The sequence below is a fragment of the Manis javanica genome, chromosome 4, assembly GCF_040802235.1.
Source record: "Manis javanica isolate MJ-LG chromosome 4, MJ_LKY, whole genome shotgun sequence".
Taxonomy (NCBI): domain Eukaryota; kingdom Metazoa; phylum Chordata; class Mammalia; order Pholidota; family Manidae; genus Manis; species Manis javanica.
Window position 1 is genome coordinate 124,225,676 of NC_133159.1, and position 25,905 is coordinate 124,251,580.

A 25,905-nucleotide genomic window follows, 5' to 3' on the forward strand; every position below is an offset into this window, starting at 1 on the left:
ATGTTTTCACAAACCGAAGGGAAAAAATAAGTACACATACATATCTAACATTCAGGCCTCCTGAAAATACTCTGGAACCACAGCGGGTAGAGTGACTCAGCATATAGGTGCCTGAATTTCTTGGTCTTTCCTAAGCAACATCTGGGGAAGTGGCTTTCTCCCAGCAGTGGGGTCCTGCTGTCCCCTGCCAGTAGCCTGTTATGAAGCAGGGTGCAAACCCCAATTCACCTACCTAGAGGTTGTGGGGTTTATTTTTCACTGTTACAAGCCCTGAGCAAAGAGGAGACATCTCTCCCAGCCAATTTGGCAATTTGGGGGTTCCAGGCATGTTGCCCTCTTGCATTATGTCAGCCAAGCCAAGACACTGATGACCTTTCCTTTGGGTGATGAGAACTCAGGTAGAATACATACTCCCTAGGGTTCCCCTTGTGTCCGATACTCATAACTGAGCTGACTGCTGGGATGTGAAGACTTCTCTTGGGGAGTGTCTTATCTCCTCTCATCCACTCACACACTCAGGAGGCATGTATTATTATGGTCTGCTAGCTGCAGACACTGGGCTTGGTTGCAAACTGACAACCCGCAGGCTGAAACTGAGCAACAGGTTATGTCTTTTTGACCCACACCATGATTTTGAAAACTTTGCATGAACTCTTGATGCTTAAATGCTTGAAAATTGCATCTAAAAATCTGATATTTGCATTTTTCTTGAGTAATGGAAAAGTCTAGTATCCTTGGGCCATAGTCTTATGTGACCACATTCAAATGGAGTTGAACATTGGCAGCCCCTTCTGTGCGTGACACAGGCCTTCCCACTCCCTACTGCCTCCTTGTTCCACCTGCTTTACTCACTCATTCCACTTGCTGTCCCCTGTAGGCAGTTGTAGATGACCAATAACAAAAGCTGACAAGGATTTACCACTTACTGTGTGCCAGGCTCTAAGTGTGCTGCACAGGGTAGCTCATTTCAGCCTCAAAATGATGAGGAGGTAGACACTTTTATTATGCCAGTTCATTCAAGAAATATTCAGTGAGGGCCTGAATTTGCCAGACACCATTCTGGCCACGGAGATGCAGCCCGGAACACAACAGGAAAATTCCCTGCCTATACAAAGCTTTCATTCCGACAGTACTCAGGCACAGATAGCACACAGAATAAATAAACAGTAAGGCAGGAGGTAGGGGCCAGGGGAAAAAAGAAGGCAGGATAAAGAGTCTGGGGCCTGCTGATGGTTTGGGGAGGGTGTTCTCTTGGTAATAGAGGGGTCAGAATAGGCCTTGCCCAGAGGTGACATTTAAGGAAAGCCATGAAGGAAGTGAAAGATTAGGAGAAAACCATTCTAGGGAGAAAGAGGTTTAGAAATGTGCCTGGGGTCACACAGCTGGCAAACTGCAAAGCTAGGATTTGAACTCCAGGCTGGGTCCTGTGTTACAGGGCTCAGTGACATCCCTGCCCACAAGGCCCTTAGAGTTAGAGCAAAGACGGGCAGCCAAGACGGTTGCACTTAGAGAACTAGGGTTGGGGTGGGGTGGGAGTATGGATGAGGGGCAGTGGGGAAGGCCTTGGCCCAAGGCTTCTGCTCTGAAGGTTCTGACCTCTTGAAGGCTGAGATGGATTGACCACTTGCTGTTAGCTCTTTATCCTAATCTCAGGGGGGTTCTGGGAGCTTGCCCCCGCCCCAAGCTTCTGGCCCCTCCCCCAAGTACTGGGGTGAACCAGCCACAAATCCTAATCCCCAGCATCTCAGCCTGCCGTCTCCAGCCACACCGACCCCGGCAGGCAGCCAAGAGACCACATCGTTCCCACCCAGTGGTGACTGCCCGGCCAGGCCCACGCTGCCTCACCCATGGGGAACAGCAGAAGTGGGGTCCTGTCCAAGGAGATCCTGGAGGAACTGCAGCTGAGCACCAAGTTCACAGAGGAAGAACTGTGTGCCTGGTACCAGTCCTTCCTGAAGGAGTGCCCCAGTGGGCGCATCACCCGGCAGGAGTTCCAGAGCATCTATGCCAAGTTCTTCCCCGACGCTGACCCCCAGGCCTATGCCCAGCACGTGTTCCGCAGCTTCGATGCCAACAGCGACGGGTCCCTGGACTTCCAGGAGTACATCATCGCCCTACACATGACCACCGCAGGCAAGACCGACCAGAAGCTGGAGTGGGCCTTCTCCCTCTACGATGTGGATGGCAACGGGACCATCAGCAAGAGTGAGGTGCTGGAGATCGTCACGGTCAGTGTCAGCTTTCTATGCACGCACCTGAGATCACCCGGGATTAGGCCCCTGCTGCGGCGGCTGCACAGAGGGCCGCAGCTGGGGACAGGGCTGGAGGGAGGGGTGGGGATCCAACCCTTGTGACTCAGTGGCTCTGAAAGCATGATGGGGGTGCGGTGCCTCCAAAATAGACATTAATAGAGGGCTGAGTGCTTTTTCTATTTCATTTTCCCCCTAAAGAAGAATCCAGGTATTTCTCATGAGTTACCTATTTGGTTTCCTTCCCACCTTCCTTTCTTTCTTTAAAATGTCCTTCCAAACCTTTAACAGCACATATTCAGATCCTTCCGCAATTAACTTTAAACGCACGTTTCAAATAAACAGTAGCAAAAGGCCAAAGTTGGGGGACATGAAATTTGACTCCCAGTCTTGTCTTCATAACATGGAACTGGTGACTTCACCCTGCTGGCCTCGGCTTCCCAGACTTAATCACGTGTTCTAGACTTACCCCTGGGTCCTCAGGCTCCCCTAAGGCCCATGCCTCCCAGCACCCAGGCTCCTCTCTGCCCAGATGGGCCCAGCATCAGATAATTTGCTGTGAATATTTTAGGTGTCTTGAAAGCAGTTTTATTTACTGTATAAGTAACTCATGACATTTAGAACTATGTGCAAAAGAAAATGAAAATTGCCCTTAATTCCATCCAGAGAAGAATGCCATCAACATATTGGTATATTCCTTTCCAGACTTTTATCTATATATTTAAGAATAATTTTAGAACTATAACATATTCATATGTGATTTTTATCATACTTTTTTCAGTACTATTTGATAATGCATGTTTTCCATATCAGGATATGTCCTTCAAAACCATATTTAATACCTGTTTAGAATTCCATTGTATGGAAATGCCATAAAGTTATTTAACCATTCCTATATTTTTGGAGAATTAGAATGTTTCTATCTTTTTGCTACTGTACCATTTGTATTTCCCTTCATTTAGTATCTTCTCACTTGATCTTTTTTTTAATTCTCCTACCCATGCCACTTGCTTTATTTCTCTAAGTCCATCCCTGTTAAGAGGATCAATGTTTTTCATATTTTATATAACTTTGAAGCATTTGAAACCTGCTTTCATCTGTACAATTTTCCCATCCTTAACAGGAGAAACTGTAAACAAAATAGCCAAGCATCCAGCTTGTGTTCAGTGGACTCTGCTTGGGCTTCCCACTAAGGGCAGGACTATGTGGAGACCTCGCTGGCGTCTGGGCCCCACCTGCAGAGCAAGCTGCCCTGGACTGGCAGGGGGCCTGGGACAGGGACCACGTCCTTGAAACTACCTGAAGGATACCAGGCCCAGCAGAGGTCTTTGCAAGCCGGTGGTGCTTCTTGAGGCAAAGGAGGAAGGGCGGGAGAGGGAGAAAGGGAAAGAGGAAAGGAGGGAGGGGAGGAGAGGGGAGGGCAGACCCATGGCTGAGGCCGTGCAAGGTCTGCCAAGTCTCTGCTGTTCACAAGGTCACTGGCCTGGGAGTCAGAGCAGGTTCTATCGCAGCTGCGCTGCCAACTAGCTGTATGGCCTTGTAAAACCATATAACCTCCCAGGGCCCAGGGTGGGGATTCCACAGTTGTTCTCAGTTTTTTAACCAAGGCCCTGACAGTCTGTCCTTTGTGTGAGAAACAAGTGGCCAGGCAGCCAAGTAACTCCCAGGGTGTAGCTGTCAGGCCTTCACATGGTTCCCATGGCTCAGCACTCAGCACAGAGAGAGGCGTTCAGGAGCTACTTGCCCTTCGGTTGCTGGTGACCTCCGGGCTCTGAGCATGGCCAGCCGAGGCCGCTGCCTCTAGCTGCTGGGTTTAACTTCCTTGCTCCTCTTGTTGTAGCATACGGGCTGAAAAGGGACTTCTTGAAGCTGTTGACCTTCCCTCCAGGCATTGCTATCCCTTCCTGACTGAGTTTCCGGTGTCTCCAAGGTGCCCTCCCAGTCACTAACATACCTGCCTGCACCCCAAGCCTGCCCAACACCGAAGTGTGCACCCTGCCCAGCTAGCCCTGCGGTTACTGAGCTGATGGGGCCCTAGTAACCTGGATCTGGAAGAGCATCAAGACCACCTTGTCCCTTTGCCCGATCATAGGTTGGGGGGCGCTTGCTGCTCTGCCACACCTGGCAGATCAGCCTCCTTTATTGGTGAGAGGAGGATCCTTGAGCCTAAAGCTAACCCTCTCCCTGGACCCTTCCCAGAGCGGAAGGGCAATGAGGGGCTTCCTGCGCCATGGGGAGGCCTTTGGAAGGCCCATGCTCCCTTCCCAGCCCAGGGAATGCTCCCTATGGCACTCCAGGAGGTGAATGAAGTGGTGCGAGTATGGAAGTTCTAGAACTAAACTGTCTGGATTAGAATGTCCGCTCTTCTGTGTCCAGCTGGATGACTTTTAACAAGTTAGTTACCTCAGTTTCCTCACATGAAGTGGAGCCAGTAAGACCCACCGCATGAGGTTGCTGTGAAGTCACGTGCAAAAATGCTTAGACAAGTGTCACGTGTTAACCGCTCAACAAATATTGCCACTATTCCCGTAAGCCATCCCAGCTGGGCAGCCAAGGGGCCATGTGGACCCAGAAGCAGCCCTGTTTGCTATCCCAAAACTCCGGGACAGTAGGGTTCTAGTAACAGATTCTGAACTGCAACCTCAGGGCTGCTGTGGGGTTATCCTCAGAAAGCTTTTAATTTTCTATTTTCATTTCTTTATAAAATAAAAGTAACACATCCACATCACTAGGAAAGGCCTTTTGTCCTCCCTCATGTTCCCTGTCCCTCCTGAGGATCTCAACAATACAGATGCCCTGGGCTCCAGTTCCAGGAGCTTGGATGCAGTGGGGCAGGCCAGGGCCTGGGCATCTGCGTGTTAACCTCTGCCATCAAGGCTGCCTGGTCAGCGTGTCTGTTTCCCCAGGGTTGCCAGCCCCTATGGCTCCTTCTGATGAGTTCTTCCTCTGGCTTTGGTGCAGGCTATTTTCAAAATGATCAATCCTGAGGACGTGAAGCACCTACCAGATGATGAAAACACCCCGGAGAAACGGACTGAGAAGATCTGGGGATTCTTTGGGAAAAAGGATGATGGTGAATTCCCTCTTCATAGCCTTGATTCTAGTCATGGACTATTTCCCAGAGACCCAACCAGACTCATCCTTCTGAGTCCAGTGCCCAGGCGGGACAGGGTACTCATCCCATCATGAACTGCAGGCTGTTTGGAGGGCCTTTGTGGGGGATGAGAATGGGCTGCAGGGCCCAGTTCTGCCACCGCACTAGAGCCCACACGGCTGATGGGATAAAGTGCCATTTCCCCATTGCTTATAAAACTCACCGCTGCCTCAGCTTCTTGGGGGTAGGGGGGAGGAGGGAAGCTCTAAACTGAGGGGTTTTGAAGAAAAACATCTTTTGCTATAAGAGCTAGCCCATACTGAAAGAATAGCAAAAAGTAGAGATAATAGCTCACTCGCAGTTTGTGTGCAAATGAGAGTTTACGGGGATTGCAAACCATTTTCTTTTTCAGCAAAGTGCCCATTTTTTAGATACTTAGGTTTGTTTTATTTGCTTTAAAAAATATATTCTGCAATGTTAGGACAGGGCAAACTTTAGCTCAGTGTCTGCCTGAATTAGCATCAAGTCCAAGTAAGTGGGATCTCAGTTTGCATGGTTTTACTTCATGAAGTTTGTTTGGGCTCCCAGAGAAGCAATGCCAGATGGGGATTAGATTTAAATTAGATTGAAAGAGATGTATTGGCAGAAAGGCCCAGGAGGGGCCATGGGGAGGGATCTAGAGAAGGCTGGGAAAGCATCGGGCTACAAAGCAGATCAGACCGCTGTGGGCAGAGACACAAGGAAGGTTAGGTGAGAAAAGTCTTAGACTGCAAAGCCATTCTAAGAACGTCTGGTAAAGCCTGTGGGGCCTCTTCAAGGCCCCTCCTTCCAGGAGCCGGCCTGTCATGGTACCTTGCCCAGCCCAGTGTTTGGCTGGGAGCAGCCGCTGGGGAGACTGTTCTTCACTGACAGCAGTGATGGGGTCCAGAACTGAGCTGCTTGCTGCGTGCTGGTGTCTGAAGGATACAGTAGGGGAGTTGGAGTCAGGCAGGGGCTGTAAATTCATGCAAGTAGACAGTAACCCTGCTGAGGGCAGGGCCTGGCTGTTAGTGGAGAGTGGACATCTGGTCTGATGACTTCCAGTTAACCGTTGCCTCATGGGGAAATGGAGTCCATTAGCACCTCATCATCTGATTTTTTAAAAAGAGAAGCCAGTAATTGATATTTTTAAAATCTGAGGTGTCTCAGCTGATGAAACACTGTGTGGCTCAAACACATCTGAGGGGCCAGGGTTGGCCCATTTGTGATCTCTGTGATGTCGGACCAGGGCCTAGGGGACAGGCCTGGGCAGGACATTAAATAAGAACAGGCGGAGATGACCCTGGCCTTACTAATCTGCAGCCCAGGAAGAAAGCTGAGAAGCAACAGGGTCATTGGCACTGAGCCTGAACTGGCATGAGGGAAGGGGGTGCCAAGGTGCATTGAAGGCGGCACTCATGTTCAGGCGCCGGCCCTGTGCTCAAGCGGCCCTGAAAGGGGGTGACAACTGAAATGTCGCAGAGTAGGCGCCTCACCTGCCTCACCCTAGTCCTGGCCCTGACATCACCTCTCCTTCGAGCGCCTTCTTCTCCTCTTTGCATGGATCCTGGCTGCTTCTGATGCCTCCCTGTGGCACCCCACCTCTCTGGCTATTTAACCCCTTCATGACACCTGTCATGTGCTGGTTGCCCTTTCTACTCCCTGCCGACCTAAACACTGAGCCACGTGCATGGCACAGCAGGCGGTGGTGGCAGAGGGCTGATGTTATGCTTCTCCCCGGGGACGTGTGTTTTCACATGGGCCCTTGGGAGACAAGGATCGACTACTGATGGTGGGAGTTTTAAGCTCTATGTGAGGCTGATAGGGCAGTGGGGACTTTAAAGCCCAAATTTCACCATTCTGACCTGCTCAGGGAACCAGCCTGGAGCCTAACCCAGAAGGGACTCAGAATGCCCAAAGGCCCTGAACATAAACCAGTGGAAATTCAATTCAGATCAGCCACGCTTTGTTGAGCATCTATTACATGCAGGCACTGTGCGCATAACCATGAGCAGAAAGGCCAGTGGGCACTCATGCTCAGGAGCAAGTGTCTCATTCTAGAAGTTTTCAACATGGGACTGTCTTCCCCATCAGACCAAGAGCTTCCTGGGGCCAGAACTTCATCTTACTCCCTTCTATGCCATGCCCTGCCCTCTGGCACCTGCAAAGACCTGAGCCTCTGCGCTGAGGCTCTGGCACAAAGGAAAGACTCAGAACCATGCATTTAACTGGATGGAACAGTATACAGAAGTTGGGGGCAATGCTCTCTGTGGTCCCACGTGGGGAGGTAGATCAGGATGCAGACGTGCATGGGGAAGGATTGTTAGCGGAGAGCCATGGGGTTGCCCGTGTACCAGGTGACAGGCAGGGAGACCTCTCCACAGCCAGGCCCTCCCTGCCTCCACATTGGGCCCCTCACTTTTCACTCCTTGCTCTCTGTGCAGACGCTGTTCCCTGCTTCTCAACTGAGATTCTGTTTGCTTCACTCAGTCCCGCACAAGTGCCCCCTGAACTTGAGACTTGAGACCTAGGGTAATATTAAAAATATTTATTAACCAGCGAGACAAAGGCATCAACCAATCTGAAGAGGCACACATCACCAGAATACATCCTGGCAGTGCCGGCCATTGAACCTCTTCTGCTGGTTCACAGGGAGGTCCAGAGGTCCTGGGGAGGAGTTGGGTATGGGGGTACCCTTGGGGCATGGAGACTCAGTATTGTCATAATGGATACATTCGTACTGGGCATGCTGGCCAATGTCAGTCCTGCTGCTACTTGAGACAGCTAATATTATCTGACAGCTAATAATTGACTGTAGTATTTTTTTCCCATGCACAGATAAACTTACAGAGGGAGAGTTCATCGAGGGGACCCTGGCAAATAAGGAAATTCTGCGACTGATCCAATTTGAGCCTCAAAAAGTGAAGGAAAGGCTAAAGGAAAAGAAACCATGAGACCAGCTGCTCAGCCCTCCTCCCTCCCCTCACCATGCACACAAACACCGTCATGCACATGCATGTGCTCACACACACCTGGGGCCAAGAGAGGGGCTTCTGAGCCTACAGTAGGCTCCCTGCCCAACAGCACTCCACCAGTTCCTTCTTCCCTGCCCTTAGACTCCCTCCCATTATGCCTGCCTCCCCTGCCCCTGCCCACAGCCCCCGCCTCCAAGGTAATCCCAGGATTAGGTGACAGGAGTCCGGAACAGCCTGTGTAAGCTCCTTTGTGGAGTGCTGGATAAGCAGGTTCCAATAAATGCAACAGGAGTTGAGCACCCAGCTGGCTGGTCATTCTTGAACTGGAAAAGGAAATGATTTCTGACAGCTCAGCCTCAAAGACAGGAATGTATTGCCATTGCGATAGTCCTGGTGCTGGTGGGCACTGGGCTGTGGTGGTGAAGGAGACAGACCCTGCACTTGAGCTCAAGGTGCAGAGGGGACTACAGACCTTGAAGAAACCATTACAAATGGTGAGGTTGCTGTGGAGATGTGCAAACACTATGAGAAGATATAACAGGAGGGGCTGACTGGCCCAGAAGATCAGGGAGGGTCCTCCTGATGGAGAGACAGGGGACAGCTCTGGAGATATTTAGGAGGTAGACACCACCTGACTGGCTGTAGGGGGAGGAGGAAGGGGCAAAGATGGCAGTCAGGTTTATGGCATGGGTGCTGGGTGAAAAGTGATACTGTTTACTGAGATGGAGAACCCAGGGGGAGTTGCTGATTTCAGGCAATAATGACAACTTCAGTTTTGATAAGGTGAGAGGTGAAGACAGATGTCCCTGAGACCCCTCACTGTAGAGACAAGGAAAGTGAGGCCCAGAGACAGCAAGCAGTCTTCCCAGGGTCAGCCAGCTCATGAGCCGAGGCCAGGCCACAGTTGCCCACTGGCCTACACTGCCTTATCAGAGCTCCAGGGCCTGGGACTCCACCAGTCAGTTCTCGAGATCATTCGTTGTTTTCATTGTTTTGAAGTCCCACTTAGTCTCCAGCCTTAAGTCCCAGAATCAGATCATAAAAATATGCAGAGGTCCTGGACACCTGACTGGCTGTGTGCAACCCCCCGAGGCAAGGAAGTCTCCATTTGCTGGTTTTGGGGTGATCCTCCCTTCCCAGCTCCAATCACAGCGATGGCACAGTCACCGCCAGAAAGCACTACTCTGTGGAGGGAAAACTTGAAAGCAATCATACCCTTAGGCGTGGAGCACTTCCTGTGAGCCAGTCATCCTGCTAGGTGCCTGGTACTATTTGATTGAGGTAGGTGTTATTATCCCCATGGTATGGATGGGGACACTGAGGCCATGAAGTGAGAGTAGGATTTGGTACTTAAACCAGAGCCCCTTTGATTACACCAGGCTGCTTCCATAGTTTGACCAGGACATGACAAGACAGAGAACTGTGGGATTGTACAGCATGGGAGCTGGAAGGGGGTGGGGAGCTACACAGCATCTGGTCTAGCGGTTCTGGGAGGAGGAGTTACTATTAGAATCACCTGTCCAAGACTCCCCTCCAGTATCAGATGTAGTGGGTCACCCAAGATCCAGCTTTGGGGAGAAGAAGGACCTTGGGTCCAGCTCGGGGTGTATAGAACCACAGGGCTCAGTGCCTCACTCTGGTGCTCTGTCTACCACCTCACACACCACCCTCTGTGAGTGAACCTGGTTGGTTGGGGCTCTTCACTTCTCTCTGGGGTCAAGGCATCCATGTCACTTGAATCTAAAAGGGTAGAGGTATAAAGCTGCCACTGGGTCTTCTGCTGGCCACTTGGGTTGCAGTCCTGTATAGCTATAGGGCAGTCTCTGGGGAGGATGCTGAGAGCACCTGGAAGCAGTATAAAGTACAACTTGATTGAAGTGAAGGGAAGGAGGTAGAGATGGTAATGAAGTATGTCATCAAGACACTTCCAGACACGAGGGACAGAGGATCCAGCACAAACGGTTGTGATACACATAGGAACTTACTGACTCATATAATTGAAATTCTAGGAGTAGTACTAGCTTTGAGTCTGGCTTAATCCAGAGGCTCCAGCCATGTCTCAGGGCTCTTCCTCCATCTCCTAGTTCTGCTCTCTGCTGTGGTGGCTTTATTCTCCGGCAGGCTATTCCCCCTATGCTAGAGAGATGGGCATCAGCAGATGCAGGCTTGCTTCTTCATGGTTCAAATGTCAGCAAAAAAGAAAAAATGCCTTACTGCCAAGAGTCCCACACAAAGCCTCAAGACTGTCTCTCATTGGCTCTGTTTGGTCATATAGCCATCCCTGACCTGATATCTGGAGCCAGGAGGGTGTCATGTTTGGATTGGTCAAGCAGGTTTTCATTCTCATCCTTGGGGCTAAGGGTGGAGTCAGGACAACTCAAACTTCATGGACTGAGAGTGGGAGATAAATAGTTTCCAAGAGAAAATTTGGGTGCTATTAGTGTAAGAGAGGTGAATTGTAAAAATAGATGTCCACTGAAGAGACTTTGGGTAAGTCAGTTTATGTCTCTGAATTTCTGCTTCTTCATGTACTTGTAAACTCAAGAGCAGAAATGGGTCTCATCAAGAACAATAATCCAAATGGTTTCACAGGACCCCATCCTCCTGAGTGACCCTTGGGTGTTTCTTAGCATCCCTAAGAAGTGTCCCCAACAGATTCACCAAAATGACCTCTAGTGCCAAGTGCCTTTGCTGCCAGGCTTCACATTCCCATCACAGTCAAGGCTACAGTGCTCCTGACATACCCAAGCTGTGTGCTGGGCTGCTGGTAAGCCTTCTGGGTTAGAGTTTGTTAGGAGACCTGTGAGGAGTAGCATGTGCCATGGAAACAGTTCTTACCATTGTCTCTCAGAAACAGCTCTTTGAGATTCTGTCTGCAGCTCCTTTGTTTACCAGGGTCAGACACTGTCCATGTAACCAGATGGGGACAGACATCATGCTGCTCTCTCCACCTCTATTTTTGTCCCTTGGAGTTTACAAAAATTTAGCAGATGAGCTCAGATAGGTCTGGGTCTCAGTTGAGGACCTCGAAGGGGATGCCCACCTCTCAAAAAGAAATAAAACAAGACAAAACAAAACTGGACAAACTATATCTAAATTGATCTTCACTTAGAGTTTTGAGAATCAGTTAAGGCTTTTCTTATGGAAGAATGTCTAAGCTCTACATGCTACACAAACGGAAGACCTGGTCATTTGGACTTCAGCAAGATATTGTCTATTTCCAGGGGAAGGTTTGCCTTGAAGCTTTGTCCACTGTTCTCAACCTTGGTCATATATTAAAGCCAGTCAGGTGGATCTGACACCAAAAGCACAGGCAACAAAAGAAAAAAATAAATAAATTGGACTTCATCAAAATTGAAATTTTGTACATTAAGAGACACTATCAAGAGAGTGAAAAGACAATCCACAGAATGCAAGAAAATACTTGTGAATTACATGTCTCATAAGGGATTAATATCAGCATATATAAAGAACTCCTACAACTCAACAATAGCAAAAACCAAACAACCTGATTTAAATACAGGCAAAGGGATTAAATAGATACCTCTCCAAGAAGATATACAAATGGTCAATAATTACATGGAAGGATGCTCAACATGTTTGGTCATTAAGGAAATGCAAATTAAAACTGCAACAGCTACCACTTCACACCCATTAGGAGGGCAATTGTCATAAAGATGGAAAATAACTTTTGGCTCAGATGTGGATACATTGCAATTCTTGTGCATTGCTGGAATATAAAATGGTGCAGCTGCTGTGAAAAAAGTTTGGCAGTTCCTCAAAATGTTAAACAGAATTACCAGATGATCTAGCATTTCCACTCCTAGGTATCTACCCAAAAGAATTTAAAACAGGGACTCACAGATCTTTGAGCACCCATGTTTGTAATAGCATTTTTCACAACAGCTAAAATGTGGAAGCAACCCAAGTGTCACTCAACAGATGAATGCATTTTTAAAAAGTAGCATATATATTTACTGGAATATTAACCTGCCATAAAAAGGAATGCAATTTTAGTACATGGATGAACCTTCAGGATATTATGTTAAAGTAAGCCAGTTACAGAAAGACAAAATACTGTGTGGTTCCACCTATATAAGGTCCCTAGAGTGGTCAAATTCAGAGATAGAAAGTAAAATGGTGGTTGCCAGGGCCTGTGAGAGAACAGAGTTTCATTTGGGGAAGATGAAAATGTTCTGGAGATGACTGGTGATGATGGGTGCACAACAATGTAAATGCAACAGCACTGAACTGTACACATAAAAATGGTTAAGATGGTTAATTTTATCTTATGTATATTTTTACTGCACACACACACACACACACACACACACACACACACACACACACACCTCTCAGGAACTTCTATAAATACTGATGTCCAGGTCCACTGGGACCAACCCAATTAGTATCTCTAGGTCAGACCCAGCCATCAGGGTTCTAGATAGTTTCCTAGGAGATTGCAATGCCAGGATTTAGACCCACTAGGCTGGACCTTCAAGCCAACAAGCAAAGCAAATGATCTAGGGGGTGGTCTAGAAGACAAAAACACTTGCTGTCCACTCTTTTGACCTTTGACCTCTGCTCTGTCCCTTTTGCCCCTTTCTTGGTCCCTGAAACAATGAACCACCCAGGTCCCAGGGCTTACAGCACAGCCTTATTTTCCACTTTTGGCCAGGAACAGTGCACCGGATTCTCAGGGGGTGTGAGACACCTTCAGCTCCAAGGAGAAACAAATGTGAAAGAATTAACAAAATACAAATCACATTAAATAAATGTGTTACTTTAATCATTAGCAGGACAAAAGCAAGGAGTGTGTGCCACCTCATCTGTGGAGTGAGGGTTGGGGTCACATATTTACAAATGCTTTGCAAAAACAAAGTTCCTTCTCCTATTCATGGCCAGGTCCTGGATTACTGACCCTGACAGCATCTGATGCTCCCAAGACATTTCTGTGTCATCCCATTTGATGAATGTGTACCAAACACCTGCTCAGAACCAGCTGTGCTCAGAAGAACTGGGAAACGCCATGTCCCCAGCTTCCTAGGAGCTAATAGGCTGATGAGAGAAAGACAGGGGCATTTGCAGAAAGGAAAACTTGGAAGGACATATTTTAATGATTGAACTCTGTATAATCTGGACACTAAAAAAGAAACCTTTGCTGTGTTATACACTCGCCAAATGCCTTTGCTTCAGTCTCCCTGTTGTGAAGCAGAGCTGGGACTGGAATGAGGGCAAGATGGGCCCTTGCCTCACATGTAAAATTCAAGAGGGGCTGGTGGTGGCAAAAAATTCAGTTATCAAGATAAAAAACACTTTGGTGCAATCATTGAAAAATAAAATTAACGTTAAAAAGTCATGATGAGCAAAATATCAAAACTTTAAATACAGGATCAGAAGCTGCATTTGCATGAAGCTGGCCTCACTTGCCTCATCGTAGTCCCTCCCCTGTTGCAAAGTATCCTTGACAGTGGAGATGCCAGGTAACATACAATCTGTGCAATCAGAGTGGAATTTCAGATAACGTATATCCCATATACATACACAATAAGATTATCTGAAATTCAAATTCATTCGAGCATTATATATTTTCAGGTGCTGAATCTGGCAACCCTACTTGATCAGTATCATATCATCCCCCTGCCCTTAATGATAGGGTGGTATTTAGTCCTGTGGCAACATATCCCACCTACATACACATGCATTTTACACACTAGACAGGTGACATTCCTGGGCATTAACACCTTGTTTCCACACAATGTCCCTCCTTTGACTGTCCTTCAGCCTCTTGCCTTATAGTTTCACTAAGTCTGACCCCAATGGCCTGGGCCTTCCTCAGCCTCCAGAAACACCCTCCACTCAGGGTCTGGAAGCATGAAAAACCTCAAGATAGACTTCATGTCAGAGTGGGCATGGTGCACGGGGAGAGAAATGACTCTGCAGCCCCAACCTCCAACCAGCTTGGCCTCCTCCTTGCTTTCCCCTCTCAGGGGTCCCCAAGGAGTGGAACCAGAGCAGTGGCCACGGCCTAGATCTCACTCTCCTCAAGGATCTCCTCCATGGTGTGGGCCAGGGTGAAGTCTCCCTCGCTGCTCTCAGACAGGCTGCTGCCCCGGGGCCAGTCTGCATGACCCCCATGCAGCCGGGCGCCCAGCTCCTCCAGGCCCTGTCCCGTCAGGTGCAGGAGCTGCCCACTGCCAGGTGGGGGCCGCAGCCTCCGCAGTGCCCTGGCCCTGTCTCCCTTGGAGAGCTTCTTGGGACATTTCCCCAGGAACTGGAAGTTCTTCTCCAGGACCCAGGCTGTGCATCCCGAGTGGTGGGCTAGCAAGAAGCGGACCCAGTGCTTCTGCAGCTCAGCCTTCACCTGCCAGGTGAGAAGAGGCAGGGTTACTGCCTTGGAGTTGATTTAGACTCCTTAGAGTCTCCTTAGACACGACAATTTGAGATACAGTGTTCAGGAAAGAACTGCGTCGAGGTGGCATTCGAGACCCGCCTGACGTATAAAGGGCCCCCATGTGAAGATACAGAAGCAGCTGTGAGCAAGATGGAAGAGAGGGTTGCTGTAAAGACGTTTACATTTTAGTAGGAGGAATTAATATTTAAAACTTGGGATGGCGGAAGGAGAGGATGACAAGGGGCTGGCGGTACTACCACTTCCTCAAGTCAGGAGAACGCTGTTCTAGCCTCCGCCCCTCCCCCCTGAAGCCTCTTTCCGGGAAAGCAGACAGCTGCGTAGAGCTATGCAATAATATTAATCATAAAATCATCATAGTTACTAGGGTTTGGGCCTTTGGCATGAACTCAGCATGCCCAGGTAATACTATAAGGTAGGGACAGTTATTATTCCCATTTTATAGATGAGGAAAGTGAGGCTCAAAGAGCTACAGTACTCTAACTCAGAGTTCCTAACTGGTTGGGTCGTGGCTTGAGTCCATAGTGTTGTACGCCAAAGGTCAAGCTTGTTTGCTCCATCACACTTTAACCCTCCCTGCATGTCTCCCTCAGAGCCGGGGCTGGGTTCTGAGCTGCTTTACACTCACCCTGACACCTTTTCCCTTTATCTAAAGCTGCCTTCTTCTCTCTCCACTGGATGTTCTCAGTCCAAGTTCATCCCCAAACAGGGTGGTCCCTGTGCTTTCCCCCACGGCACCATCAGGTAAATAGAAATGCCAGCCCAGCCTTACAGAGAGCTGGGATGACAGCACGGAAAACATACCTCTCCATTGGCGAAGCAATACTGCAGGGCCACGAGGAATCCCTGGAATGGAAAGAAGAGGTGGCATGGAGTTTGACTTTGTAGGAGACGTGTGTGTCTGGGAGTTACTTGGGAAGCCCAAAGGCCAGGTGCCCAGAAGAGGCAGCTAACTACATCGCTCGCCCTAACTAGAGTTAGTCATGCTGCCTACGTGAACTTGGATTTCTATGGCCTCTTTTCTTACCTTGATGCCCATTACCCATATCAGCCTAGGTGTTTGCTTGGGTGCTCATAGGTCAGTGATAATTGAATCCCAAAGACTATCATTCATTCCATTTCAAGACCACTGTCCCATTTCTATTGGTCCATAGCAGACATTGGCTAATTTTCTTTTTTGCCTGACTTTCAGCCTTTCCTTTTGTAAACTGAGCCTCCCCTACTCCCTGGGCTTCTGACAGGGTTGTCAGTCCTGTGGTCCCTATGTTCTAGGATGGATGTCACCACAATAATCAGCCCAAATGGGCATGTGGCCCACACAAGGCCAACCGAGTTCTTTTCCTTGGGAAAGGAGGGAGAGTTGCCTCCCTTCCCTGTGTTTGCCAGTGCTAAAGTCAAAGCAAGCCTGGAGATACTCATGAGCATTCTCCCAGCTTTGTGGAGAGAGCCCAGCTGACAGTGAAACCAACACACCAAAAAGCAGAGGCTGGAGATGGTGAGGGACAGATTTCTGATGATATTGTCTGAGTACCTGGATCCAGCTATATCTGATCCTGAGATTTTCATTTATGTGGGATAATAAACACCCCTTCCTCTTGTCAGAATATTTCTTTTGAAAAGACGGATCCTTTCCCACCTATGCTTTCCCATCACACTTAGATTAAAATAAAATCTCTGAATCTCAGAAGGCACTAAAGTGATCTGGGTTCTGTGTCTATATGGCTGACTTCATCTTGTACCACATTTCCCCATAGCCACTATATTCTAGCCACATGGGTCTTCTGGCTTCCTCCAGCATCTCAAGCTCATGTATTAATTAGCATGAGCGATGGACCAAGACAATAAAGATTTATCATCTCATATATGTCCAGTGGGCCAAGAATCTGGCAGTGGCTTAACTGGGCATCCTGACTCAGGGTCATCCTTCAGGTGTTGACTGGAACTTCAGTCATCAGAGGGTTTGACCTGCTCCCAAGATGGCTCATATGCCCGGTAAGCTGGTGCTGGTTGGTAGGAGGCCTCCGTCTCCCTCCACAGGGCTGCTTGAGTGTCCTCATGACATGGCAGCTGGCTGTCCCCAGAGCAGGTGAGCAAGGTGGAGGTCACAGCCCCTTTTATGACCTAGTCTCAAGAGCTGCACAACACATGTCCACCGTAATATAGTCACACAGGTCAGCCCTGCTTGGTGGGACTCCACACGGCCATGAATACAGCAGGTGACAATCACTCGGGGGCCGTGTTGGAGCCTGGCTACCACACCTCACTTCTTCCCCAGGTCCCTTCATACTCTGTTCTGTGGACTATTCTTCCATCAAATCTCTGCCTACCTGGCTTCTTGAAATTCAGGTGTTGGCTCAAACATCACCTAAAAGAGAAGTCTTTTCTGATCACTCAATTTTGGTGGCCACTCCAGTCCCTGTCACAGTTATCTATTGTATATTCTTCACACCACCAAGTATTATTTTGTTATTTATTTGTCAACTTTGCTATTATCTGTTCTTCCCCTCCCAGCAAGACCAGCATCTTTATCTAGTCTTTTCACTGCCATATCCCCAGCACCTGAAACAAATGCTTGGCACATAATAGTTCAATGATGTTTGTTGAATGAATGAGTCATATTTCCATCACTTACAACTAAGAGAGTCCTGCCTTGTGCAGTGTCAGACCATTTCTAAATTAGGCCAGCACAGTTTCCTTTCTCTTCTCTTCCTAGTTTTCAGAATTGTCAACACAAGGATCCCAAGGGAAACAACAGGCCACCTTTATATTTGCATTTCCACTTGCAAAGCATCTGTGTTGGGAAAGTTTCAGTACAGGATAGTCTCTTGATGTTGGCAAACTTTTCTGGATTTGCTGATTAACTGCCAGAGATGTGGAATCAAAGATGATTTAGTTAATGTTTGTTTCCATTGTTTTCCCAGACTCCTGTGTTTCTTGATTTGTTAAATAGCCACATGTGGTAACCTGCATGCCTTGTGCAGGTTGTGGCTCTCCTTGTGATATGAGGCTCTGTGGGACTTGGGCTGTATGTCTGGATATCTGGGAGCTGCATATGTGTGTGGGACCCAAGTATCTGGGTGTTTATGGGGAGAATCTCATTAAATGCCAGGACCGGCAAGGAAAGGGCGCTCTTCCAACTACCAAGTGAAGGTCACAGTGCGGGCTCCCTCATCTCTCTTGATAACGTCTCTCTTACCCCCTGTTGCTGGTAAGTAAGGAGAAGGAGAATGGAGAAGGAATTATAAAATGAATTATGAAATTTCAATTATGAAATTAAAAAGGAATTTTAAAATGCTACCCTCAGGGAAGAATTTTATGCCCTTCCTTACAAAGCCAGAGAGCTCCATGCTGGTTATCGTGACAAGTCACAAGTTTGGATTCCACCAGTGTGGAATTTTCCTTCTCTTTTGCACCCTTTCTTCCATGGCTGTCACTCCTAAAGGAGGGCATGGTGGTACCAGTTCATCATTCTCACTCATGCAGTCTCAGTAGAGGTCCACAGCGACCCTGTGCAGCTGGCGGGACAGGTGATATTTGTCTCCAGGCATATATTAGAAAGGGTGACTTTTAGCATGTCAGAATTCTCACAAATGAGTTGGCTGAAATAGGACTCCACCTTACAAACATGTCTTTCGCTTCTTCAGGTTCTTGATTCAGTGTTTCAGGAACATCTTGGAGTCTGGTTAACTCTCATTCTAAAAAAGCAAGCGTGAAGGGAATGGTCCCACAGAACACACAGCTCTTACATCGTACGTCACCCTAGGTGGTCTCTCTAAAGATCACCTGATAGCAGGATCTTGACAGCTGGTGAAACTCTCTAAGCAATAAGCCCTTGGAAGAATAAAAGATCCACCAAAGCAGCAGGAAAAGGACCATGTTAGGTCTACGCTGGTTTTGGCTGATTCCCTAAGATATGGCTCACCAAATGCGTGCCCACCCTCCCGCCCAGCCGTGCGTTCACCTCTGCCCAAGCACAAGCCCTCTGAGTGTGTTTTCTGACGCAGTCTGCAGAGCACTCTGATTCCTCACATTCCTCAGCAGAACCTGGGGTTGAGTGTACCTCTAGGACTAATGATCCAGTGTTGCAGTCTCCAGAGCTGGCCCTGAGAATCCCCACCCGCCATACACTGTAGGCATATGCTGATCTTCACATCAAGAGGTGGGCCTTAGTTTCCCTCCCCTTGAATCTGGGATGGTCTTATGACTCCTCCTACCAGTACAGTGTGGTAGATATAACATCTTGGCACTTCCAAGCCTATGCCTTAAGAGGGTGGGAAGTTTCTACTTCCTTCTTCTTAAAACATTTGCTTTTGGGATGCTCTGAGAGTCCGGCTGCCAAGCTGTGTGTCCATGGAGAGGCCACATGAGGAGAACTGATGCTCTTTAATTGATAGCTGTATTTGGGCTCACAGCCGACAGCGTATGTCAATGTCTAGCAATGTAAATAAGCCATCTTGGATATTCCAGCCCAGTCAAGCCTTCAGATGTTTGCAGCGCCATTAAAACATTACATGTATCAAAAGGGTCACCTGCTGAGCACAGATAGCCCAGCTCCTAGAATTGTTAAAGATAATAATAATGTGGTTACTGCTTTAGACCATGAAGTTTTGGGGTAGTTTGTTACCACTAATAGGTAACCAAAACATGTCCCTTGCCTGAGGAATCTGGTAGGCTGGGATTCTTACTCAGAAATCTGACCCGTATGGCTCTGCAGGAGTTGAGTATGGTCTCTGGCAGGTCTTGGGTGTGTGAGATCAGCTAATCCAGGGTTCACATGACTGATCAAGCCCTCAGGGGAGAAAAGACCACCAAATACAACTGATATAACAGCTGTAGCTTTTTGTTTTGTTGTTTTCTAGTTTGCATCACTTTTTAAAGAAGATTAAGACCAAACAACATGGGACACCCAGATTACTAAACCTTAGCCTTTGAAATCCCCCAGAAGATTAAATAAATTAAGCATGGTTTGATAATGAAAAAAGTTACCAATGGGGCCTCTGTCTCAGTTCAAAGCCACATGCAATTCAGCTCTAACAGAAAGAAAAAAGCCGTTGTCCAGCTGCCCAGGCCATACCTCTGGGTCTGGCTTTTGGTGGCATGTGGTGGGCAGGTACGTTCTCTCCATCCTGTCCACAGAATCTCAGCCCCCTGACCAGAGGCTTTAAGACTGATATAGGGAATGCGGTGTCTTCTGGTTCTGACCCTGGGAGGTACTATGGCATAATGGCCACAAGCAAGGGCTTAACCTCCACATACAAATTTCATTTCTGCCACTCACTATCATAGGTAACTTCTCTGAGCCTCAGATCTTTCATTTTTAACACTGTATAATCATTTCTCCTTACAGTGATGATGTGAGGATTCAATGAGATTGAAAGTGTTTTGGGGTAAACAGATACTTTCTAGTGTACCAGTTTAATTCCTCTACCCGCATTCTTACTATATTTTTTGAGTTATTTTCTTAGTGTTTGTCCCAGGGATTACACCATGCATCTTGACATATCACGATATATTTCATATTAATGCTAACTTCATTCTGGCAAAATATAGAAGCTTTCCTCTAATATAGCTCCATTTCCTCCTTCCTCTTTTGTGCTATTATTGTCATACTATATTAGGCCTTTATATAGTACAGTTTGTAAAAATAATACAGTTTATTATTAAATACAGTAAGACTTCATAGAAACATGAAAAAAAGTATGAAAACACTTTTCCCAAAATGTTACCTTCAAATGATAGGAAATGCTAAGATACTTTATCAGGATTCACTTTGTTAAAATATTAGACTTCTTGATCATTTTTCACTTTTTAATGTAGTATTGCATTTTACAGAATAATATTCAGCCATGAGAAGTACTTATTGACACTATCTTAATACTCTGAAAAATAAATATTGGTAGAAGGAGTATAACATAAGCACCTGTGCCATTTAAATTTGTTTAAAAAATTTCAAACTTATATACATAAGAAAAATTGTTAGAAAGAAATAGACCAAAACGTGTATAGTGGTGATATAATGACTAGGACAATGATTTTGTTTTCTTCTTTCTGTCTGTGTCACTTATATTATATTTAAGCATTTCTTTCTATACTTTATTTTTTAAGATCATAGGAAATTTTGCAGCCCAAAGGAAAAGTGAAACTCATGGGAAAAATTACGTGTGATGATATGATATCACTTCATATCCACAGTCAACCTAAGTTAGATATCACTCATTGTATCTCATCTTGCCTGAGTGTAGAACTAAAGAGAAGTGTTACCCCAACCCTCCCTAACATTCTCCTGAAAATCTCTTGCATTCTTCTCCATTTCTTCTGTCTTGTTAAATTGTAGAACTGAAGTGAATCAGTGATACTGGACTTACGTATATTACCAATTCCTTTGAAATTCCTAAAAGAGCAGTTAGCCACTTACAGAAAATAAGATTGATGTAGTTCATTTTCCATTGTTGAATACTGACTTTAGGAGAGATCATTTGCTTTAAAAAAATCAGTTTGTAATTATTTTTTATAACCACAGTCTTCAAAATCAGCTGAAAGAAGAAAAAAGATACGATTATGTCTTTCATATTTACCTATGTGTTTACCTTTTCTAATGCATTTTATTTCTTCATGTGGATTTGAGTTACCAGCTATTGTCATTTTCTTCCAGCCTGAGGGACTTCTTTTGACATATTTTGTAAGAAGGCTTTGCTAGCAATTAATTCTCTCAGTCTTTATCTGGACATATCTTTATTTCACCATATTGAAGCATAGTTTTGCTGGATATAGAATCTGGTTATTTTTTCTTTCAGCATATTGATTATATCCTATCACTGCATGTGGCCTCCATTATTTCTGGTTATAGTCAGGTGCAAATTGCATTTTTGGTTCCTGTATGTAATAAGTCATTTTTCTCTTGTTATTTTCAAGATTTTTCTCTTTGAGTTTGGCTATAATGTTTCTAGGTGGAAAGTTCTGGTTTATTTTATTTGGGGTTCATTGAGCTTCCTGGATGCATAGATTAAATGTTTTTCATCAAATTTGGCAAGTTGTCAACCATTATTTCTCCAAATGATTTTTCTGCCTCTTTCTATTTCTCTTCTTCAAGGACTTCTGCATGTGTACACTAATATGTTTGATGACATTCCACAGGTCTCTGAAGCTCTGTTATCTTTCTACCTTTCTTCATTCTTCATTTTCTTTTTCTGTTTCTCAGACTTGCTGATGGCAATTTACCTTATCTTCAAGTTCACTGACTCTCTTATGTGCCACCTAAATTTGATATTGAGCCTCTCTACTGAAGTTTTCATTTTAGTTATTGCACTTTTCAGCTCCAGAAATTTTCCATTTGGCTCTTATTTTGTAATTTTTCTCTCTGTATTGAGATTCTCTAGTTGCTGACGCATTGTCATCTTACTTTCCTTTAATTCTTTAAATATTGTTTCCTTTAATCCCTTGAACATACTTACATATCTTCTCTGAAGTCTTTGTCTGCTAAATCCAACATCTGGACCCCTCAGAGAGTTTCTGTTGACTGCTTTTTCCCCTGAGTCTAGGTCACACTTATCAGTTTCTTTGCATGTTTCATGATTTTTTTTTTCAAATCTGGACATTTTTGATAATATATTACAACAGCTCGTGGATCCAACTCCATCCTCTCCAACTGCTGGCATGGTTGCTATTGTTTGTTTAGCATCTTGTTCAGATTACTAGTTCTGTGGAATCTTCCTTCCTGTGGTGTACAGCTGCTGATGTCTATACTCATTTAAATTTTTTTAGTTTTTATTCTTAAGTCTGGTCCCCTTTACCTGTTTATAAAAGCTTGGTGATCAGCCAATGGATGGTCAGAAGTTGTTCTCAAACACCTTGAGCCAGTAAGGATTCCACACCATTTACCCATGGATCTGTGTGTGGCTTGGGAACACATTCAAAGTTCACACAGCTGACAGGTCTTCTCTGGCTTTTACTTGCCACCTCCCACGTCTCCTCTGTATGCGTGCAGGAACTCATGTTCAGCCAGGGATGTGTGGATATCCTCTCTGGTCTCTCCTCAGGGTGTATGCTACCTTGCACACTTGCATAAGCTTCCAATCCAGCAGAGAAATGCGGGAGCTTATCAAGGCCCAAAATGACTGTCTCGTCCCTCAAATATCCCTGTTAAATTTCTGACTAGTTCACCAGTCTGTTTCTTGTCTCAACTAGGACCCAACCTCAGGCTGTAATGTTGTCCTCTGCCATTAAGATCGCTGCTATATCTGACAATGCCCAGGGGTGTGGGCTTTTTCTGCTCTCTGGTCTATATCATATGGTCCCCCTTCTTCAGTGAACTGCTAGTTTTCACTAAAATTTCCTCACTGATAGAGAAGGGCTTAGAGGACAAGAGCAGTCCCAGGCACAAACAACACAGATTCCCACTGTTCTTACTCAGGTTTAGTAGATTTCTTGAACACTTCCCACTGTTTTGCATGCCTTTGGTTGGTTTCCAGGGTCCTGAAATGATTGCTACTGACGATTTTGTCTATCTTATTATTGTTTTTTGGGGAGAGGATTGGCCAAGCTTTTCTTTCCTACATTCTAGAAGTCCTGCCCCTAACCTAGTATTTTAAGATTACTAATTCCAAGATTACTACTATATGGGGCCTTTATGTGTCCACACTTTTGTGGCAGCCTTTTGCATTAGTGGCCCTTGCTATTGTGCCATACCCCTCAGTATTCATGCCTTTATGCAGCTCCTCCCCTTCAATCCTTCAATCATTTGCTTTAAATGTTGGAATGCAGCAGAGGTATCACTGAGAAAGTTCCAGGCCTGGGCATTTGGAAGGCCTGGCAGCTCCTGCTTTCTTTCTCATGGGACCCCTGAACTGCCACGTAAGAAGTTCAGTCACCCTGCTAGAGAAACCAGGCAGTAAGTGAGAGGCCCTAAGACTGTACAGAACTTAGAAATGTGTGGTTGACAATGAGAAATAAAGCCCCTCAAATAGATACAGGACTCAAATAAAACCACTCCAGCAGCTCCAGCCATTCAAGCCTTCCCAGCTGAGGCACCAGACACGTGAGAGGAGAAGCCAGCTTGGAAATTCCAGCAGACATCACATGGAGCAGAGGTAAGCCATCCTTACTATGTCTTACCTCGATTTCTGACCCCCCAGAATAATGAGAACTAATAAAAATTATTGTTGTTTTAAGCTACTGAGTAATGGATTTAAGCAATGGATTGCTAAAATAACTAGGTAAATTAACCACGACTGGCTTCCTGTTTCTAGTTTCAGCTTCTACACATTTGTCTGTGTTCAACTACCTCCTGGTCTTGACTCACCGGTTCCCTATGCAAGTTGTGTTGTTTTCTGAGTAAGTCACCTCAAGCATAGTCAATGTTCATTATGCATAGTGCTCTGCAGAGAACCCAGCAAAAATAGGCGCTTAATAAAAGACTTCTTGTTGACACTCACAGTTAATATGATTGTGAGTCACACCAATTATTGTAGCCCAGGAAACAGATCACTTCTCCCTTTTTAGTCATCATGTCCTGCTGGCAGGATCAAGGCAACACTTTTGTCTACATATGCTTCTAATCCCAAAGGTCCCACTGATGAAGCCTGCTGATCCTAGAACTCTATTTCCATCTGTGAGCTCTCAGTTCTGAGCCTGCTTGGATCAAGTGCACTGGGTTTTCTCCAAAGTCAAGGCACTCTGGTTCAGACGCCTACTTACATGGAAGGAGCTCAGCGTCAGCTGAATGAAGAGTCGTATAATTCTTGAAAATCCTTCAACTTGATCATCAGTGATGAAAGAGAAGAGAATCTCATGAACACCCAATAAAGGAATGAGGACCAGCGTTGATTTTGCCAATCTACAAATGACAAGCAAATAACTGTCAGGAGGGCCACATGGGAACAGCCAACATTTCCTGCTCTTCTCTGCTTGCCTTTGTTGTAGCTCTTATCATATCAATAAAGAGTTGATTTCCAGTTTGCCTCCGTGGCTACACATTGAATGCCTTCAGGGCCGGTGTGGTCTTGTTCACCGATGCATTCCTACACCTGCCTCACGGCAGATGATCAGAAAGCATGAGTAGAACGAATGAATGAATTCTCCACTACAGATCATGATACATCTGCAGACCTTAACATTTTGCCTAGTGGGTAGATTTCTACACATGTGGTTGTCACCCTGGGACACTACCCCTGGACTAGGGTTGACAAATTTCCTATTATCTGACTGACAGGTGCCTCTATTTCTTTTGCTGCTCAGGATCCTCAATGACAGAGCTTTACTGAGCCTGAGAAGGGAAAGAGAATGACTTGCCCATGGTCACACAGACCCCAGGTGGCATATCCAGGCCTGGAAGTGGGGCTTCCAACTTCACACTCAGGACAGTCCATGCAGGGCTTCACCATCAGCCCTCAACCCTGGTGATGGCAGGGGCTCTGGGAAATGAGAAACTGATCCTCCTCAGAATAAGTGTGGTGTGGAGGCTCACTCCTGTATGCACTCTACACAAAGAGACCAACATGCCTTTGTACACCCATGTGCAAAGTGCACAGCTGGGGACCAAACATTCCATACAACGTACTGGTGGTTCCCAAACATGGCTAACTATTAAAATTCCTTACGGAGCTTAGAAAACACACACACACACACACACACACACACACACACACACACACACACACACACACACACACACACAAACACTGGGCTCCAGTGTAGACCTCCTGAAGCAAAACCTCTGGAGGTTGGCTCATGGGAATGTGGATTCTGAAGAGGCTTTCTAATAAGCAGCCACGTTTGGGAATGGCTGCTTTTTACTATTGAGCTGCTTCTTGATTTAAAACTAACTACATCAGCAAAGGTGACTCATATTCAGGGCACCCACAAAGTTATTATCTTAGACACATTGGGAAAAAAGAGCTTAATTGTATTGATATTCTTAGCCCAAGTCACTTGCCTTAAAGGGCCAGACTAGGAGAAGCTTTCCCTCCACAAACCCCCTTCCATGGGGCCAGAATGTCCTCACCGTTGGCAAAAGCCCTACGTGGTCATGTGACATCTTTTTCAGAGGGACCCCCTGATACCCTTGTCTTAGGAGATAGACATCCTCATGTAACTCAGAACATTAGCCAGAACAGTCAGAACGGGTCAAAACAATCTTGGACTATTGGATACTGACCTCAG

The 25,905-nt window shown here is 46.3% G+C and overlaps 2 protein-coding genes across 2 annotated transcripts in view; one reads left to right on the top strand and one right to left on the bottom strand.

The window, feature by feature from the left end:
* Positions 1-1,741: 1,741 nt before the first annotated feature.
* Positions 1,742-8,633, top strand: RCVRN (recoverin). Its single transcript, XM_017658650.3, has 3 exons — positions 1,742-2,228; positions 5,211-5,322; positions 8,200-8,633. Exons 1-3 carry the CDS (start codon positions 1,848-1,850, stop codon positions 8,313-8,315), a joined length of 609 nt encoding a protein of 202 aa, XP_017514139.1. The 5' UTR covers positions 1,742-1,847; the 3' UTR covers positions 8,316-8,633.
* Positions 8,634-12,699: 4,066 nt separating this feature from the next.
* GLP2R (glucagon like peptide 2 receptor) overlaps positions 12,700-25,905 on the bottom strand; it is a 49,985-nt gene continuing 36,779 nt past the window's right edge. The window contains exons 11-13 of the mRNA XM_017658647.3: positions 24,442-24,580; positions 15,553-15,594; positions 12,700-14,700 (exon numbers count right to left, since the gene is read on the bottom strand). Coding sequence (XP_017514136.3) covers positions 14,365-14,700; positions 15,553-15,594; positions 24,442-24,580 — 517 coding nt within the window. The 3' untranslated portion in view covers positions 12,700-14,364. The remainder of the gene's footprint in view (positions 14,701-15,552; positions 15,595-24,441; positions 24,581-25,905) is intronic.